Here is a 21,607-nt window from a genome sequence, read left to right as displayed (position 1 = left end):
TTTTTTATTAATTGAAATGTGGTTTCACTAAATCTTGCTCAAGCTAGCATTGAGGTATAAGCCTCCCAATTTCAAATTCCCCAGTAGCTAAGAGTATAGATGTGAGCTATAATACCCAGCTGAAAGAGATATGTGTTGTCCTGGAAGAGTTTGCTTTAGCTAAAGATCACGGGACAATAACCAGACTGTAAGAAGAAGTTAGGGAAATGTCATTTTTGGTGTCAGAAGTTTTCATGGTAAGTAAAGTTAGAGGGGAATAAGTAGTTTGCATTTGCCATTAGTACATTACTGGTGACATTTGGGTGCTTTTGTAAACTGTAATTGCAGGTGTGCATGGTACCAAAACAAAGCAGAACTTCTGTTTCAGTGTGTCCTTCCTAAACAAACCTACTCTTAACTGCTGTTGCCGCTGTCCAGGTGATCCATAACTTCTTGGCACAATTTTTAATACTCTAACTTTGATATTTTCCTTTGTAGTCTCCAATTTACTCTTTAATAATTATTATTTGTATGTTTTACTACACCTTAGACTGTGGGCACCATTTCATTATTTTTCAGAGAGAGGGAACTCTGTCTGACCACAACTTGCTTCTTATGCCACATCTGAACAAGTTGAAACCATAATATAATTTTGATATTTAACAATAGAGAATGAAAGAAGCCGCTTATACAAAATAGACATTTGGGGAGATAATTGGGTTAACCATTAAGAAGGTAAGGGGGAAAGAAGGAAAGTCAGGAAAAATGTAGTCATTTGCTAATTGGCAGGAAAAGGGATTTTTAAAATGAGGGTTTGAAGGGCAAAGAAATACCAATACTATTTCTAAACTTTTAAATTTTGAAAACTTCTAATTGGCAAAAGCTTATATGAAAATACCTTATAATTTGTGCATTTTCACTTAATTTATAGGAAGAAGGCTAGATATTAATCCCCATGATCATACTTCCAAGAGCTACTAGTTAGATACCTGGATGGATGGATGGATGGATAGATATTCAGAGTTTGAAATTCCTAAAAGTTTTCAATGTCTGAGCTGGCTGGAATTTCTTCAAGTTAATTGCAGTGCCATTTTGCAAAGAAGAGCCTACTGTTCTCTTTCTCTTGGGTTCTATTTCAGAAGTTTATTTTAGAGGAATGTTCATAAGGAGATTGTTCAGCTTGTGTACTGTTATGAGGATACACTAGTAGTTTTTCTCTTACTTAAGTGAATCCTTGTTCTCCCTTCCATAGTTCCTAAATGAAAGATCAGCATATCAAAAATGATGGTCTGGAGTTGCTATATTCAAAATTTTGCTAGCAAAGAATGATAATAATACATGCTCTTCACTTTAACATATAAATCAATAAACTGCATTCAAAGAAACATGATTTTGGAAGGATTGATTCTGAACATGCTCTCTTCTGCTCAATCAGTCATATTCAAGGGAAGATAAAAAAATATGAGAAAAAAAGAATGAGTATACAGCAATAAAAAGAAAAGTGATTATTATATACACGTGTATATATGCAGATACACAAACTCATATATATACATATATGCTTGTGTATCTACATATATGTGTATATATGTGTGTGTGTGTGTGTGTGTGTAACCAAATTTAAAGTATACTTAAGATGAGTATAAACTGAGTGTCATTTTTAAGGACTTTAAAGAAATTTATATAATTTTACATATTAAAGTTATATTTTGGGCACAAGTTTAATTATGTGTAATACTGATGGGGGGAGGAAACAGATAAATACAGTTTAAAACCAAGTAAAAACTGATATAAAGTGTTAGTTTATTTTGATAGCATCAATATAACAATATTAGTTATTATTAACAACTACATTTCATATGTTGGCTATGATGAATAAGCAATGTTTGTGTTGGTAGCTTTACTGTGTTCTGGTTTATGATCTTTTGGGTAAATGTCCAGGAGTAGAATTGCTGGATCATAGAGTAGTTCTATGTTTATTTTAAATTTTTTATTGTTATTATAAAGGTAATGTACAGACAGTTTACAGCTACATTAAGTCAGGTAAAGACTACATATTTTTTTGTTGGACAATGTCACCCTTTCTTTCTCTCTCTCCCATTTTTTCCCTGTTCCTACCTACAAGTTGTATAGTTCATTTTCAACATAGTATCTGCTGCATTTCTTCACCATTTATCCTTCTATTTCTTGCTCTCCCCAAACAGATAAATGAACAAACAAGAGAAAAAGAAAAGAAAAAACCCTTTCCCAGAGTTCATTTTGATAAATACTATACTATACTACTATACTATGCTATGCTACGCTACACTACACTACACTACACTACACTACACTACACTACACTATACTATACTATACTATACTATACTATACTATACTATACTATACTATACTATACTATATGATCAGATGCACATAGGCATTGTGCCTTTGTGTTCTTCTCCTAAGGATATCCTCTGTATATTTAATTTTTTGAGCAACCTCTATACTGCTTTCCAGAATGGTTGAACAGATTTACATCCCTACCTCATCCTGGCCAGCATCGGTTATCATTTGTTTCTTGGATAATGGCCATTCTAACTGGGGTGAAGTGTTTTTATGATTTTCAATTTTTTATGGCCAGAGATGTTTTCATCTGTCTATTGGTTATTTTTACTTCTTCTTCTGAGAAGACTCTCTTTAGCTCATTTTTGAGGGTTTTTTAAAAAAAATTTTCTGTATATTCTGGATATTAGGCCATTGTATGATGTGTACCTGGCAAAAATCTTCTCCCATTCTGTAGGCTAGCACAACTATGTTCATTGCAGCACTGCTCACCTTAGCCATGGTATGGGATTAGCCCAAATGCCCCTCAATGGACAAATGGATCAAGAAAATGTGGTGTGTGATTACATAATGGAATTTTACTCATTAGAAAGAATGATATTGTACCATTTATAAAGAAATAGAAAGACATGGAAAAAATTACTCTATGAGGGAAAACATACATCTTTTGTCTTTCTGAAGAGAGACAAAAGTTAGATTTAGTTCATAAACTTCTAAGTAATTGTGCTGGGTATGCAAGTATATACAAATGTATTAAGTGAAACACTGTAGATTCAAGGGAGAACTCAGATAGTATAATTCTTTACAAAGGCAAATTCAGAGTTCAGCAAAATGCCAGGAAGAAGATACTCAAAAGAGGCGGAGTAGGATCAAGGGGAAAGAGGTAGACAGATAAAGAGAAGAAAAGGAGAAGAAAGCAGTCAAGAATCCCATGTATATCATACAAAATTAAGAGGAAAGGGGTGAACAGGGAAAAAATGGGTGAGAATGATGAGAGGTAGCATTGATCAAGATGAATTGCATCCACAAACTGCTTTGTTAAATGGCAACTCCTTTGTTGAGACCAAAATATATATTTTTTTTTGGTAGTGGGGCTTGAACTCAGGGTTTGGGCACTGTCCCTGCACTCTTCAGCTCAAGGTGAGCACTCTACCTCTTGAGCCACAGTGCCACTAAGACCAAAATATTTTAACAATATAAATTATATGAGATATTAAATAAAAGAACTACATTTAATCGATGCTTTTATAGAAATGTAAGCATTACAAATATATGGCAAAGGAGACAGATAACAGATAAACACGTAAGCATGCTAATTGCAAGCTTAGAAGTGTAAACTGACTTGACCAGACAGACTTGCTTGCTCAGGGTGTGTAAGCAACTCTTAGAAGTACAGTGCACCTAAAAATAGTGAGCAGGTATGAAATTGGAACAGGGTGAGACTAGCACTAGATCATCTAATCTCAGAGGTGATGTGGCCAGGCATTTAGTCTTAAATCTAAAGGCAGTAGGAATCATTGTTAAACAGGAAAGTATTATTATATCTTCTTTTTAATTTTTAATCAATCACCCTGTTCTATACAGAATGGTCAAGCATCGTAAGAGTGGATAAGGAAAACACAAAAGTGCCAGTATTTGCAACAAAACAAAACCAACAGAGCTTGAATGGGAGGTAGAAATGAAGGTAAGAGGGAAGAGTTGATCAGGGAGATATTTTGGAGGTAGAATTCAGAGTGCCTCTGTGCACATTTTCTGCATTAAAATTACAGACAGATTTAGAATATTCAGATGTGTTCCCAACACATTCAGATTTGTTCAGACACAGTTTATTGATTTACATGTTAAAATGAAGAACTGGAAAGGGTGGCATTTGTGGAAAGAACATCCCCCTACCTTTCTCCCTTCCAAAAAATAACTTATTAAAATAAGGAATATAGTCCAAGCTTGCACAAGCATGCACCTGAAATTTCAGGACTCAGGAGGCTGAGGTAGGGGAGGATCTTGAGTTCAAGACCAACCTGGGTTATATATTAACAACTTATCTCAAAAAAGGAGGAAAATGAGTAAATATTACCAAGGCCTCATGCTTTAGGCTTGGTCTCTTTCTTGCTCTCTAGATAGATAGATAGATATTTAATACATACTATCTATTATATATAACATATATTGGCTGAGTTGCATTAGTATAAGAGATTTGAAGTAGTAAGCTTGAGTATCCAAAAGTGTGTGTGTGTATATATACATATATATATATATATACATACATACATATATATATATATACATATAATAATGCACTTAGGGAAATGTAGTAGGTGTATTATTAGGTCCATTTGAGGGACTACACAAAGAAAATCATAAAGTAGTAAGGTTATAAATAACAGAAACTTATTTTTCACAGATCCAGAGTTGGAACAGTGAACATGAAGTATGGGCAGGTTCTGTATGGGGTGAGGGCCTACTTCCTGACTCATAAAGAGTGGCCCTCACTGAATCCTCACAGGATGAAAAGAGCGAGGAGCTCTGAGGGCCTTGAATCCCCTTCATGAGGAAGACTTCACCCTTGTAACACAGTCCCCTCCCAGAGTGCTCACCTCCCAATGCCATCCAACTGGGGACTGGGTAACATAACATTCCAACTAGATCTGTAGTGATTCGAGCAGATCACCTTTCTGAGCAGAAGTACTTTGAGCTTTAAGCAATGCGGGAGGCAGTCAGACTTTTTATTTCCTTTCTGGGATTAAGATGGGTTTACAGAGAACAGCAAGGGCCTACCCGCCAGGAAGAAGGTACAAGCAGGTCTCAAGACTGTTCCATAAATCCCAAGTAGTTCAAGGGAATCTGAATAGAAAAGAAATGAAGCAGTGGACTAGACTCTCAGGACTGTCCTTGGAGTACTTCTTGCTCATTCCCATCTTCATGCTTATGACCCAGCTTGTCTCCGGTCTCCCTCACCCTCCTGCTTTCTTCTCTGATCTTAAGTCTGACCTGCTTACCTTTCCTTAAAACAGCCCTCTGCCTCCCACCCCACTGCCCACATTCCACCCACTCTCCAGTCCAGCAGCTTTTTCTAATTGCTTTTTAATAATGCTTATATCTGATCTTACTATATTTATTAATTTACCTTTTTAAAAATGTTATTGTTACTCTAAAGGTGATGTACAGAGGGGCTGCAGTTGCATAAGTCAAGTAAAGAGTACATTTGTTGTTGGACAATGTCATTCCTTCCCTCTCTCTCTGTTTTCCCTCCATCCCCACTTACAAGTCATATAGTTCATTTTCAACATAGTGTCTAGTAAATACCACTGTTGCATTTGTTCACTTTTTGTCCTTCCATTTCTGTCCCCCACCCTTACCTTTTCATTTACTTTTGGGTTTCATCCACTAAAATGCAAGGTTTATGATAGACGTAGTTAATCATATTTATAGCTGTGTTTTCAATGTTTAGGCCACTATCTGCACATGAATGATCTGTAAATACTTATTGAGTAAATAAATCAATGAACCCAGAAAAGACTAGGTGATTGCAAAGTGCCTTTAATTGATTTTGCTATTACTGTACTATTTTACCCACTAGGTATCTGTGTGTGTGTGTGTGTGTGTGTGTGTCTGTGTGTCTGTGTGTCTGTGTGTCTGTGTGTGTGTGTGTACGCATTGGGGTCTCTTGCTATTGCTTGGTTTTTTCGTTGAGGTGATGGTCTGCCACTTGAGCCACAGCTCCACTTTGGCTTTTTGCTGGTTAATTAGAGATAAAAGTCTCAGAGACTTTTTATTTCCCCAGGCTAGCTTCAAACTGAGATCCTCTGTGCCAGCCTCCTGAGTAGCTAGGATTAAAGTGAGTCACAAAGGCCCAGCCCTAGATATCTTGTATGACCTCATTACTAAAGCCTCACTTTAATTGCAGAAAAGAAACATAGTTGCTTTGTGGGAGAGTGGAAGGAGCCTATCTGGGAAGGGTAAGGGAACAGCCCAAGAAGTTATCTCAGAAGTCACTCTGGGTCTTGATGTCTTCCATGAAGGAAAGTACAGCAGTCTTCAAAGAAATGTTTCTCAAGTCTCAGATCTGGAAACCAGTGATCCCAGTGAACTTTTTTTTTGAGGTAGCAGGCATTGTTCCCCGATAACTTGCATAATAATCTGCATTATTATATATCTGCACCCCACATTCATTTTTATTACAGTAAATCTGGCTTATCCGTCTCCAGTAGAACTGACTATTTTGCAGCCCCTCTGCTACCCTCTCCTGTCTGTCATGAGGTCTCATGTGTTTAGCCTACTTCACTATCATTTTTGACTGAGTCAGCAACCCTGAAACCCTTGGGTGTGGTCAAAAGTGCAGAAGGAGGTGTTTTATGTGATTACAGCTTTTATGTAGCTAAAGCTACCTGTGGCCTCTTTCACAAGATCCACAGAGCTTCATAGGGACACATGTCCATGGATTTCCTAGTGTAAGCATTTTGGAGGGTAAACTGAGAGTTTTTGAGGCTCTGTCTTTCAAATATATCCTACAGGTGTTATTACTCTTCAAATTAAGCTCATCCTGGGGCGGCTCTGAGTCTTTCACCACTTAGAGGAGAGTTCAATCCCTCCTTGCCTGCTTCCCAAGCTGACACGCTCCACCCCACAGGGGTGCAGTGGTCCTGATCCACAGCCTCCATCCCAGGAGGCTGCAGTGGGTGACTACTTTGAAGTTGGGAGGACTAAATTAAGAGTCAATAAATTGAATTCTAATTTCATGTTTGCTTCTGACTAGCTTTTTGACTTGAGAGGATGAAGTGGTGATCACTATGATTCTTACTTGTGTAAATAGGAAATACCAGGGGGCAATACTGTCGTCAGAAGTTGTGTGGATGTGTTTTGAAAGCATGGGTGGTTCTGATCCTTGGAGAGGATGATGAGGTCACTCAGGGCTAGGTTCTAACCGGCCTCTTCCCCTCCATGGTACTGAGCATTAGGGCTGTGCTAAATCCCTGTTCTCTAAATGCTTTGGTCTAATTGCAAGATTTTTAGGGAAACCTAATTTTCTCACTAAAATGCATGATATAATACAAAGTTAGATTCACCTGGAATCTAAAGTAACACCTGCAATTTTCTAGTTCTTTTGTTGGCTATGACATCTTCCTAATAAACTTGAAGCAAGTTGTTGAAAGTCATTACCGTTGACTCAAGATTCACTAATGCTCCCATAGGCAACACCAAAGAAGGACTCACCAGTGTTTATGAAGCTGGAGGGAGACTTTTATGCCTGGTCTTTGTTTATATAGAAGCAGTGATGATTTCCTTCATTTTTGACTCATCGTTGTTTGTGAAGGTAAAATAGGATTCTCTGGATGAAAATGTGGATATAAAAAGCTATTGATGCGATGTGTTTCCTTTGTGAACCAACTCATTCTTTAGTTTGGTTTGTTTTCCATGAAATTGTCTGCTTTTGTCATGGCAGATGGTTTCCATTGCAAGATTCCTCTAGCTCCTCTAGGAGGACCAGCCCATAGGAAAAAAGAATGGCGCTTTCTTGGAAACTGCCCTGTAAGGTCGGTAGACTGGAAAAGCCCAGGGCCCGGCATCCCAAGCCACTCTGCTTGGTCTGGATGGACCTGATGTTTTGATTGGAGACTTGAAACAGAGAACCTACATGTGAATGCCAAGGGGTTTTGCTGGTGTGATGCCAGGCAGTATTTAATTGCATCATAATTTTCTCAGAAGCAAGTTTGGTCATGGTTTGATGTTCATTGTAGTGCTTTATACATGTATCTACAAGAAGGAGATTTCACAACCTGGCTAGAGTTTGAAAGTCACAGCCCAAGAAACTTGTAGAAAAACAAAATACTTAATCTCAAGATTCTATTCAAGAGTGAAGAAAACAAAATTTCTTAAAATTGTTATGGATGGGAATTATTTTTTAAAGAACCCATTGCACAAGAAGCCATGAGCAGTTATTTGGTTGCTTGTGTGTTCACTGGTTTGACCATACTGTGGTGGACTAAAGACATTTTGAGGACAGGAATCTTGTCTTGACTGTATTCTCAAACTGCCTTGCCCCATGCTGGGACATGTTCAAGACACAGCTAATCAATGAATAGATAGGTTTTGCTTGTAACCAGCTTCTCAGGATAAACCAATAGTGTCTTTAGGTATTTTGTAAGACAAGTTATTTTTTAATGTCACTGTATTTACATTTTAAATTAGGCTTCCAAGGTGAAAGGTCAGCCCATTACCAATAGCCCATTTATCTAGCAAGCAGCACTCTCTTTTGAAATACTGCCCCCAGGAAGCCCATGACATTAGGACTCTGATATCAGCATCATGAAGATATGCTAATCTATATTGTGGCAATCACTCTTCTTGCCCTGCTTAGAAGACACAGTAGCTGAAACTAGTCCAATGCACTGTTAAGTTCATTTGAAGTTGGACACTTCAAGTGAAAATTATCAGTGAAATAATTTATATCAAGTAGAGTTAACATTTTATAAGCACTTTAATGTTTTTTGGTTTTTTGTTTTTGTTTTTGGCATGTTTCACTCTGGTGCCATTGTAATCCTATCTGAAAGAACATTTTCTTCAGAGTGATTTCTCACTTCAGCCATGCGTTCAGCCCCTTTTATGTTTATTTATTTTAATTCTCTTTTAATTGACTTTTCCCCCATAATGGTTTGGGACTTTTGCCTTGGACTTTGATTCTTCTACCCAGACCACTGTGTAGCGGCAATCACAGGTATATACTGACTCAGCTTGTTCGTTGATTTGGTCTTCTCAATAACTTTTTGGCAGGGGTATCCTCAAGCCCTGACCCTCCTTATCACTGCCTCTCTACCTACTGAGTAGCTGGGATTACAGGCATGTGCCATCATATTTTGCCCCTCTGATTTCCCTATTATATTAATGTATATTAACATATACACATAGAGTGACTTTAATGTTTCACACACAGAAACTAGTGGCTTTTGTTTTATTTAACCAGAACTCCATGACTATTAGTATAGCATGATGACCATTTTAATTTTGCTAGTTCTTCAGTATGTTAATACTTCATGTATAAGGACGCCTTGGGATTGATTTAAAACCAAGTACAATGATTAGTGTGAACATAAAGTAAAGGACAAAGTGGTCCACAAGATAAATATTAAGGATATTGGCTGTAGAACAAAGCCCTTGTCATAAAGAATAAAGCAAGCCAAAGTAAACATTTGGCAGAGATTTAATTTTGACTGAGCAATTTTAATTATATTCTCTTAGATAAGATTGCTGATTATGTAAAGTTTTGGGAATTCCCAAGATTGCCCAAAATATTTATCTGTTGGGAATACACACAATTTATTTTTCATTTCATGTCTAAAGGTAGTTGTAGTACATATAATCAGCCAGTAACTGTACCAACATGTCCATTGTGTACACAGTTCTAGAATGAAACAAAGTAACCATCTACTGACTGATTTCTCAAGATGAGAATAAGGCTTTCTGCAATGAGTTGTCATTAATACAACAAAATGCATAGTTGTGGATTTTTAAAATTTATTATTATTTTCTGGTGTGTGTATGTGTGCTAGATCTGGGATTTGAACTCTGTCTTGTGCTGTTGCTTGCCATTTTTGCTGAAGGCTGGTGCTCTACGACTTGAGTAATACCTCCCCTTAGGGATTTTTGCTGATTAATTGGAGACAAGAGTCTCTTGCATTTGTCTTCACAGACTGGCTTCCAACCAAAATCTTAAACATCTCTGCCTCCTGAGTAGCTAAGATCACAGGCTTGAGCCACCGGTGCCTGAGAGTTTTAGTTACTTTTTAAATGATAAACTGTGGCTATTTGTGATTAATCAATATCAGCGGAGAAAACTCATTTCCATTTCTATACTTTATGATGTTTTGCATCTTAGAATCCTTGAAGTAATAACAGCCAATGACTGGCAGGAAGGGTTTGATTTTTTTTTTTAAATAAGATATTTTCAGCTGAACAAATTTTGAAAGCTTACTCTAATAAAAGGAGGCTCATAGGAATGGTCCAAGAGGGTCACTATATTCAATGTACTTACGTAAATATGGAACCAGGTAAATTGAGGGGATGGGTGGGGTTGGAAGAGTTAGGGGAGAACAATGGGAGGGGTAACAATGTTTAGATGCGCTGTACTCCTAACGTGGCATGCTGACTTGAAAGCCTTGCTAATAAATGGTTTGCTACATTGACTGAGTTGTCATGGGGATGTATAGTGAGTGTTCTGTGCTGGCCATTTTTAAGCAGAGGTTAAAACCTGTCAGGCATATTTTATACGGGGAGAGAAAAACCTACAGTAAATCAACAGTAAATGGCCATTGAAAATATGAGCATCTGTAAACCTAATTTGTTCTCTGTTCTCATCTCATTTATGAAGCGGGAAACCTGCTGTGGCAGTAGATTGGGTTAAGTATGATATTGATGGTTGAGTGCTGATGGGGAAGTTTAACCCATTCCTCTTTTCTTTCTTTAATAGCACTTTTAATCTTGGTGGTTGTGGTTGTGTTCATGGCAATGTTACTGTGCCCTTTTTGTAAAAGGCAGGAATATAAGGGGGTCTTCTGGAAGGCGATGATTCAGTCTGCCAATATGGAACACCTGCTGGGAGCTAGCTTCAGAAGCAAAGGGCAGAGTGTGAGAACTCATCATGTCGCTATGCCCTTGTTTTATTCTTCTGTCCTTTGATCTCTGCAGCCCTATAGCCCTAACAACAGACAGTTCATGCAGAGGTAGGAAGTGCTAACCAATTAGAAACAAATAACCCAAAGTTACTCTCAAAAATAGTCCATTATATCATAAACTCAAAATAGATCCCCCATGAAAAAGCATATCAGTTGAATAAGCACTGTGCTTTTTAAATCATTTATGGCTGAATTGAGGCTAGTTTAGGCTACTACCTGGGGCTCAACCAAACTCTGGCAAGTATTATACACTTTTGTTTCAGGAAATGAGGTTAGCCACATAGCTATGCTAGTGCACTACTAGATTATCTGCTCAATTGAATCTTACAAAGAAGCACTCATTTTTGTAATCCTAGTTACTCAGGAGGCTGAGATCTGAGGATAGCAGTTCCAAGTGAGCCCAAGGAGAAAAGTCCCCATGAGACTCTTACCTCCAATAAATTACTCAGAAAAGCCAGAAGTAGCACTGTTGCTTAAGTGGTAAAGCTCTAGCCTTGAACACAAAGAGTCTCAGGGACAGTACCTAGGCCCTGAGTTCAAGCCCCAGGACTGGCAAAAACAAACAAACAAAAATCAGAGTCCATCATTACTACTTTGAGGAATAAGTAGGACCCTTTTCTTGATCATGTTACTTTATGACCCCTTTTCTGTTTCAGATATTAGGATTTTGCTATGTGTTATGGCATCTCAGCATATCTGAGCATGCAAAAGGCTGCATTGCTGCATTACTGACATATTATAGCTTTACATGTAGGTTGAACATATCTGTGTTCGAATGTCTGGTGTTTCTTTGGTTAGTGAAAGGGCATTAAACTTAAAGTTAATTTTTCCCCTAAACATTCTGTGCATTTTTAGTCATTTCTTCTTAACAGTGACCACTTGAGCATGTTGACAGTGAAACAGTTGTCATTCTAATCACATGTCACATGTTACTGTTTCTTTGTACACAGTCCATCTTGGCAATTGACAACTGTCACGAAGGCCAGGGCTATACCTGTCCCTAGCATTTGAGACCACATGAGCAATTTCAGGCTTAAAACTCCTTTCTTGTCTTCAGACACTACTTAAAAGTTAGCATGAAATAAAAATTGCCCAGAGAATTTACCAAGAGAGAAAATTTTCAGGCCCCCCAAATGCTTGATTTACAGATGCCATGCACAACCCTGACCCCCAAACATGAAATACACTATCACTCAAACCAGACTTCATTTGCACCGTTCTAATTTATACTTTAAGAGATATTGAGCTCTTGTTTCCATTAACTGGAATTCATGTCGATAAATATTGTGTTAGATGATCAGATGTACATAGGTATTGTGCCTAAGAATATTCCTAAGAATATCCTCCTTTGGTCTCACTGTGTGTGAATAAGGTTTTTTCTTTTGTTGCTGTTTTTTTAAAATTCCTTTTCATTCCCTTTTGCTTTGTTTGTTCATTAATCTCTTTTTGGGAGGGTAAAGTGGAGAACATAAATGTAGAGACAAAGGGTGAACAAATGTAGCAGTGATACTTGCTAGATACTATGTTGAAAATGATCTATACAACTTGTAGTGGATGGGACAGGGAGGGAAAAACTGGAGAGAATTGAGGGCGGGGAGTGACATTGGTCAAGAAGAAATGTACTCTTTATCTCTCTATGTGCCTATAACCATAACCCCAATGCATATCACCTTTACAATAACAACAAAATTGCGTTAATAGAAAAGAGAAATATTGAGCTCTTTGGTTAGCGTTATATATGGGTTGCTTGATTTCATTTTGAGTTAACAGCAATAACCCAATATAAGACTGTGTTAAAGAAGCTCTTGCTCTACTCAAGGTGTTTGCAGTATTGAACATAAGTCTGATAAACACTTCACCCAGAGTATTGTTTTTGGGAAAAGACAGTAGAGTCTTCTACTTGTGTAAGGGCGCTACCTTGTAACATCTGCTGGAGAAACATTCCAGGAAAAATGTGGGACTAAAGTCATCATCCCTCCAGGAGTCCAATGCTACAAGAACTGAGACTCAGAGGACCCAATTCAGCTGTTGCTGTAGCTTCTATGGGGTGAAGACACAATGTGGTTCTTTTCTTCTCTCTGATGGAGTGGATTGATACAAAAGGCTTGACAGAACTTTTCAGTTGTTTAACTTATAGTGACAGTTTTCCTCCTCCCCCCACCCCAAACACTCCTTTAATTGAAAAGGATTTTAGATTTTATTAACTCTTTGCATTTTGCATAGCTTTCTAGACCTTTGCTAGGTCGCTTGAGCATCTAAAAGCAAATGATAGTCAATTGACCCTTCTTTATATATGAAGTGCAGCATTTTCATGGACTCTTCATATTTAGTCATCAGAACAAAATTTCTTGAAGTGTAATAAGCCAAGGCTGAAATCTTTAAATGGGCCACTTTGGGGGGGGGGTGGAGGAAGGGGAGGAGAGGGAAAGAAAATTCACCCTGTATATGAAAAAGTGACTTGGAGGTCATCTCTTTTTGACCAATATTGGTGCAATTAGGCCTGTGTGCAATTGAAGTTGCTATTCTCAAAAAATGAAATATTGAACTGAGGTCGTCATTGCACATTCAGAGAAATTCAAAGAGAAGAGATGGCTCTTATTTCAAATATTATTGATGCTATTGGCTTAGACATCTCCCCATTATTGGGTCTGTTTTGCAAGCCTAAATTTGAGCCTGAAGATTTTCTCCACATAAATGTCTTAAATATTGCAAGGGCAGATCCATCACCTGTTTTTTGTTGTTGTTGTTTTGTTTTTGTTTTTATTTTTTGCTTTGGAATTACAAAAATAACCTTAAGGTACAAGCCTTAGACTGGGCACTGTTGATGCATACACAGAGAGAACCAGACTCCCTAGTGATGAGATCAACCAGTACCCAAGAGGAAAGTAATAGGCAGAAAGGATAGAGTTGATGAAAAAATTGATTCTTTTCCATTAAACTGTACGTGATGTGTTTTTTTATGAAGGAGAAATATTTCAACTGAAAAAAGAGATTGATGGTGAGGGAGAGGGAAAGGATTCTAGGGGATCGGGGGACGAATTTGTGTCTTACCTCATTACCATCTCAAGTAATGAGAAAGTGGAAAAGCAATCTGTGGCATCACTACACATGTTTACTCAGACCTGGTGACATTAAACGTTTTTAATGTTAATAATGGCTCCTTTTTGTTTTTCTTTGAAGTACCTGTAGGCTTCGCATACCTTTCTCAATCCTAAAACTTGTCTTGTTCATTTTCAGGTTGGCCAAAGATGCAGGTCATTAGGAACTACACTGGAGCCCCGCCTCCACCTCTTCATGAAGGACCCCCATTGCATATCCAGGCTGGAGATACTGTAGAACTTCTGAGAGGAGATGCTCACAGTCTGTTTTGGCAGGTAGTACCCAGGTTATAATTTTTAGGGATTCAGTGGCTGATTAGTTACCTCATCGAGAATGAAGTTATTGTTTTTAGAAACTGACGGCGTGCTTTCAGCTTTAGACATCTGATTCTTTCTGATTCAGTTTCCCCGTATTTTCCAATGCCAGAGTAGCAGTGAGCATTAAATTAGTATCAATGCTATGAGTCATAATTAACATTTTTATTAAAAATTCATACTTTGCCAGAACTTTTTTTTCTAAGCCTAGTACCTATGGGTCTGATTAATTTGCATAGCTTTAATATATTAAGAGTTCACTTCAGGGAAAACTACCTTAATTAGCTTACCAGTGGTCATTACTGGCCAGAGTTGATTAGGGTGGAGCTTCCTGAAGTTTCCCTGGACATAATTCGGGAAATGTATGAAATGTAAAATGAAAACGATTATGTTGATGTTTGCTGGTGATAAAAATCTCTATTGACTCATAAGGCTACATTTGGTTTAAAGATTTTGTCCATGCACAGGGTTATCATGTTAAAATTCAGTGGAGTTAGATAGTAGAACATTATAGTTTACTAACCTCTGTTTTCTTGCATATTAGAAACATTTGCCAAAAAAGTTAAATGATATGTTAAATGTCTTGTGCATTGACAGGAAGAGGGGTGAGGGTCAACTGGAAGATTAGTATGTGAATAAAATCGGGTTAGGGGAAAAGGGAGAGATAGCAGAGTAGCAGTTGTTGGTCAGTATCCCACTGCATACACGTGTAAGTGATATTTATTTTGTTTGCTTGGAACTAGTTTTACTGCCTACCATCTTATTACATAGAATGCTTCTGGATCAGTATTTATTCCAGCCATATTTCATCTAGTTTAGCCAATGACTTTTCCAAAGCCCCAATTTTTTTAATACATATTTTTTATTGTAAAGATACTGTACAGAGGGGTTACAGTTACGTGAACAAGGTCATGAGTCCATTTCCTATGGAGCATTGTTACACCCTCCTTTAATTTTCCCCTACCATCCATTTCCTCCCATCTCCCCAACTCCTCCCTTCCCTCTCACCCCCGCCCCACAAAGTTGTAAAATTCGTTTTCCACATACTGTCTTGTACATCTCATTGTTACAATGGGCCAACCTGTATCCTTATTTGAGCATTTTGTTATTTCCCTTCCCCTCCCCAGATTAGAAAAATGTATATACAAGATGCAGGACACCGGAATCAGATACAGTGACAACAGGGGTTGTACTAGGCCCCAATGTTTTTATGAAGCATCCTTCTCCTTTTGCACCCCATCCTGCCTTCAAAGGAAGGGGAACAAAAAGCAGATTACACTGTATTCTCTCTTGCATCCTTCAGCTTAACCACAGAGCATATCTGCATTTGAACTTGTAGTGTTCCTCATATCTAAGATGTAACTTCCTTTTTGGATTTTCATTCTTGAATTTTAAACTTATCTTCTCTATTGGCATATTTTCTGTAGCATATAAATAATGTACAAGCTCTTCTCTCAAATTCTTTTTTAGAATTTTATTTAGCATACCCATAAAACGTGTATCCTTTGTTTTATATGGCTTTCACACATCATTTTCTTGAGACTCAGCCCTATTTCTGTTTGTCGTTGTTTATATCATGTGTTTATTACTCTACTTATGATGTAGCATAATTATTTGTTTATCCATTAGCTAACTGATAAACTTCCAGGTTGATGCTTCTTAGTGACGATTACAAAAAAAAAAAAAACTTTGGTGAACATTTAAGTATGAGTTTTTGTATGGATAGAGGCAGACATTTTTTTCAGTAAGTGCCAGGGAGAAAAGAAATAGATTAAATATAAATAATATATTATTAAATATTAGAGATTTTCAGCTTATATTTTTATTCTCAGAATAGTATTACACATAGAACAGACATTTTTCTTTCTTTTTCTTTATTAATGTATTTTTTAGTGCTGGTTCTGGGGCTTGAACTCAGGGCCAAGGCACTGTCCTTGAGCTTTTGTGCTCAAGGCAAGTGCTCTATTACTTGACCCACAGCTCTACTTCTAGCTTTTTTGGTAGTTTATTGGAGATGAGTCTCACAGAATTTCCTGCCCAGGCTGACTTTGAACCACAGAATCAGACCTCAGCCTCCAGAATAGCTAAGATTATAGGCCTGTGCCACTAGCACCCAGCTCAAAAATTTGTATTTCAATATAATCTAGTTCATTAATTGGTTGGGTTTTTTTTGAAGCATGTTATTATGAGTATCATATCTAAGAAATTGGCCTCTACCAAAGCCTCAAAGACATTTCTTGTGTTTTCTCCCAGAAGTTTTATGATTTTCAGTTTACATTTAGGTTTCATTTCAAGTTATGTTTGTGTGTGCTTTGAGTGATGTTATTTTTGCACATATGGGGAACCAGAAAGTGAAGCATTTGTTGGAAAGTCAATTCTAATGTAGTGGGTTGCTTTGTACTCTTGTAATAGATGAATTGTCCATTTTCGTTTGTTTGTTCCAGTACCGGGGCTTGAATACGAAGCTTTTTGTTCTCACTTGGCTTCTCCCCTTAAGTATGGGACTCTACCATGTGAGCCACACTTCTGCTTCTGGCTTTTTTGGTGGTAAATCAGAAACAAGAGTCTCAGAAATAAGATCTATGCCTCCTAAGTAGCTCGGAACTAGTGCTGGGAAAATTGTCCATTTTTGTGTAATTTTTGTTGTATTCTCAATGATTTCTTTCTCCATTCCTCTACCAGTTTGAGGCTGTCTTGCTAACAACTATAGTTAACAATGCTTCAAATCAGGTTTGGTCCTAACATTTCTTCTTTTCAAAGACATTTCTGGCTTTTCCTAGGCCTTTGCCCTTAATATGATCTATGATATCATTCTATCAGTTTCACAAATTGTGAAATTATGCATTAATTGTAGTGATTTGCACATTAATATGGGAGATTGGCAGCATTGGGTCTTTTGATCATTTAGCTTAATGGTCCCTATTTATTTAGGTCATAGTCAGCCAGGATTTGTAGTTGTCAGAGTTACCGTTGTTATACAGTTCTTGTCATTTTTATAATATTTTTATTATTATTTCACCTTTCACTTTGATGCAATTAACAATAGTAACATTCCATTGCTATTGTTCATTGCTAATACATAAACTATATTTGAATTTTGTAGATTGATCTTTTATCGTGCAATTCCCATTAAGCTCAATTATTCTTGAAGATTTTCTCCTCCATTCCCAGCATAGCATTTAGGTAGACGATATCAGTGTTGATGAATATACATGTTTTTACTTCTATCTTTGCAATCACATGCCTTTTATTTCTTTTTCTTGCTTTGTCACAATGGCTGGACCATCAGTGAAAAGATGAGAGAGTATATCATTGTTAATATTCCTGACCAGAGGGGGCATTGAATCTTTTTTACCATTGAATATTTGTATTTCTGTAATTTTCATAAATTCCCTTTATTAGCTTGACAACTTTTTTTTCTTTCTTTGATACTACTAGAGTTTGAACTCAGGTCTTGCATTTTTTGGTCTACTTTTTTGTTCATAGTTGGTGCTCTACCACTTGAGTCAATCCTCCAGCTTAGCATTTTTCTGGGTAATTGAGATAAGATTCCCTAAGACTTTCCTGCTGGTAGTGGCTTTGAACCTCAATCCTCAGACTTCAGCTTCCTGAATAGCTAGTATTGTAGGTGTAGCCACTGGCACCTGATAGATTCTTTTTGTTTTCTAGAACTAGTTTGCTGAGAGTTATTTGTTTTATTGTCTTTAAATCAGTAATGGATTTTGGATTTTGTCAAATAATTGCCCGATAGCTATTGAAATGACTATATCATTTTAATCTGATTAATATGATGAATTTAATTTTCATATATTAGACTGATCTTGCTTTCCTGAGATAAACTCCAACTGGCAAAGATATATTATCCCTTTTACATATTGGTTTAGTTTCTTCAAATGCCTTCATCTGATTTGAGTAATAATGTAATATTCAAATTATGAATTACAAAATAAAGAATTTCTTTCTCTTCAGGTTTCTGAAATTATTTTATGGAATCACATTATTTTTTCCTTGACTTTTTTTTCATAGAATTTTCCAGGGAAGCCCTTCAGGCAAGCAGTACCCTGAGTAGAAAGATAGTTATCTAAACTACAAACTAGATGTCTTTAATTAATACAGAGTATCCAGGTTGTCCATTTCTACTTGGACGAGATTCATTAGTTGGTATGTGTTCAGAAAATTGCTGTTTTTGTCTAAGCTATCAAATCTCATGGTTTGAAGTTCATTATCCCTTTGCTATGCTGTTGCTTTGTTCCTTTTGGTAAAGTGTGTGTGTATTTTCTGTTTGTCTGTCTGTTTCTCTCTCTCTCTTTTTCACTCTTCATTCTTTTCTTGTCAGCTAGACTAGATGACTGTGAATTTTATTAATCTCCCCCACAGAACTAGGTTTGGGTCTCATTCTTTCTATTATTTTTCTTTTCTTTATGTCACTGATTTCTTCTTTGGTCTTTCTTCTTATGTTATTATTCTTAGTGTTTAATTTGCTCTTCTTTTTCTAGTTTGTTACAATAAAGTAAGAAGTTAGAGTCTGTTTATTGATTTGAGTACTTCATATAAGAGAAGTAGAAAGTACTGTAAGTTTCTAAGTACAACTTTTGCTACCTAAGTTTTAGTATACTCTATTGTTATTTTCAGTCCATCCAGAATACTTTCTATTTTTGTCCTTTGGTTTCTTCCTATAGGTATATATGACTGAGTTTCCAAATATATCTGTTTTCTTTCTTATTGTCATTTAAAAAATGCATTTTTGGTACCTAAAAACATAAAAATTATACATCCTAATGGCTAAAATATGATGTTTATATGCATGCTGTATAATTTTACAATCAGTTGTAATATATCAGTCCCCTCATCTGTTCTTAATTTCACAACAGAATACAGTTTATGTGACTATAATCTTTTCTTTTCTATTATTATTATTATTATTATTTTGGTCATGGGGCTTGAACTCTGGGCTTGGGCACTGTCCTTGTGCTCTTCAGTTCAAGGCAAGCGCTCTACTTGCTTGAGCCACAGTGCCACTTCTGGTTTTCTGGTGGTTTATTGGAGATAAGAGTCTCATGGACTTTTCCTGCCCAGGCTGGCTTTGAACTGCAATTCTCAGATCTCAGCCTCCTGAGTAGCTAGGATTACAGGCATGAGCCACTGGTGCCTGGCTGACTTTAGTCATTTGAAATTTCCCGAGAATCATTTTTATTGCTCAGGAAATGATCTATCTTGATAAATGTTCTGTGAGGATTTGAAAAGACCATGCAGTCTGCTTATAAGGTGTGGATCAGTCTACAGATATCAGTTAACACTGAAGTGCTACATATCCCTATTGATTAATGACATTACCACATTGTCCACCCCTGTACTCTTTTACTCAAATCTGTAAAGTTTCTATTTGCTATTCTTTCCTCTTATTTACCCCTCTCCACAGCTCTTGCCATTAATTCTTCCTCATCTATTCTTCAGAATCATTCCCAGTGCCTTTTCTTCCAATCTCTACTCCTCTATAAACTATCCTCAAATCTGTAAAGTTTCTATTTGCTATTCTTTCCTCTTATTTACCCCTCTCCACAGCTCTTGCCATTAATTCTTCCTCATCTATTCTTCAGAATCATTCCCAGTGCCTTTTCTTCCAATCTCTACTCCTCTATAAACTATCCTCCTGTGTCACCACCAGCCTCATGGGGTTATTGTGAATGCCCTGAGAATTCTCCATTGCAGACATCCTCCACACCCCTGCAACATGCAGGTAGGATTATTTCATCTCTTATCAATGTCCTTTAGACTTTGTCCCTTTCCTTCTGACCACAGAGGATTCACATTTCTTACCTAATGGAGGTATTTAGGAACTGTGGAATTTGTGCTGCAACCCTTCCTCTCTCTGACTTATGATCTCACCATTCCCCTACTTACCACATGTCCTTCATCACCGCTGTGTGCTTCTGTCTGTGCACTGTTCTGTGTCACCTCTGTGAAGGTTTTCCTGACCTATCTTCCCTCTTACTCCTCTTCTTATTCCCAGACAAAATGGACACAATTCTTTCCTTTAGATGAGAAGGCCAACAAGAATACCAACCACCAATGTTCATCATACCCCTTCGACACAAAGTAGCATTCTAAGAATACATACATAAACACTGTAATAGTTGAGAAAGTTTCTGTAAAATAAGATACTATCATCCTTACTTTGTAGATGAGTAAAGTGTAGTACTTGGCGATTGGATGGTCTGTGGGAAGTCACACACCTTGTTACTGAGCAGAGCTGGGAACCCACCTAGAAATTCTTGATTCAAAGCCTGGGCTCTCAACCATCATCCTCAACTATCTTTTTTTTTTTTCTTTTCTCTTTTCTGGGTCATGGGGCCTGAACTCTGGGCCTGGGCGCTGTCCCTCAGCTCTTCAGCTCAAAGTTAACACTCTACTACTAGAGCCACAGACCACTTCCAGCTTTTTCTGCTTATGTGGTGCTGAGGAATCAAACCCAGGGCCTCATGCATGCAAACCAAGCACTCTACCGCTGAGCCACCTTCCCAGCCCCCTCGACTGCATTTTCTGTGGTCCTATGATTTAAAAGTAGGCTAGTGCAGCCTGCCTCCCCTCCCCTCATCTGGTTATGGCTTAAACATATAAGAAGGTACCTGTCTGGATGCTAATTAAAGGAACCAGCTTCCTTGGTCTCCCTCATCACATTTGTGACCCTGTTTCACTTTGGTGTTTCTTAAGCAATGATTTATTGGTCCTAATAACCTGAGGTAGAAAAGGTGGTTCTTGTCTTCACTTCATGTTAGCAGGGGGGCTAGAACAGCTGAGGTCCAACGTGACCTCCTGTGCAGAGTCAGCCCTTGTCTGGGATCTCAGCAGAGGCTTTCTGCTATGGTGACCTTTTCAAGGATGCTGTAGTCTTCTGCACAGCGCGCATGCGCAGTGGTCTCAAGGTGAGACTTCTAATGTGGTAGCTGCCTCCCAGGAGTATAAAAGCAGAAGCTGCCAGACCTGGAGTGTAATACCCAGAATGGGTAGAGAGGTAATTCTCCTGTGTATATTTATTAAAACAGGAGGGACTGGGCTACTGAATACCCAGAGTGATGGTTCACCGGAGCGTTCCAATATAACATTGTACCACATACAGAAAACTTTATTGATGGGGTCTGAGTAGCTCTTTGAATAAACTGACTTTGTAAGCATTTCTCAAGGGTACTCAAAGCCAATCAGTTTCTCAGGGTAAAAAAGAAAGGG

At 37.5% G+C, this 21,607-nt stretch overlaps 1 protein-coding gene across 2 annotated transcripts in view; it reads left to right on the top strand.

Annotated features, from left to right (window-relative positions):
• Vav3 (vav guanine nucleotide exchange factor 3) overlaps window positions 1-21,607 on the top strand; it is a 356,190-nt gene that overhangs the window by 274,852 nt on the left and 59,731 nt on the right. For both annotated transcript variants that reach the window (XM_070007867.1, XM_070007868.1), the window contains exon 20: window positions 14,208-14,344. In XM_070007867.1, the coding sequence (XP_069863968.1) occupies window positions 14,208-14,344 (137 nt within the window). The remainder of the gene's footprint in view (window positions 1-14,207; window positions 14,345-21,607) is intronic.

This window comes from Dipodomys merriami, unplaced genomic scaffold, assembly GCF_024711535.1.
Source record: "Dipodomys merriami isolate MVZ:Mamm:240054 unplaced genomic scaffold, mDipMer1.0.p SCAF_7, whole genome shotgun sequence".
Taxonomy (NCBI): domain Eukaryota; kingdom Metazoa; phylum Chordata; class Mammalia; order Rodentia; family Heteromyidae; genus Dipodomys; species Dipodomys merriami.
Note: the sequence above shows the minus strand (reverse complement) of the source record. Positions and strands in the feature narration are given on the sequence as shown.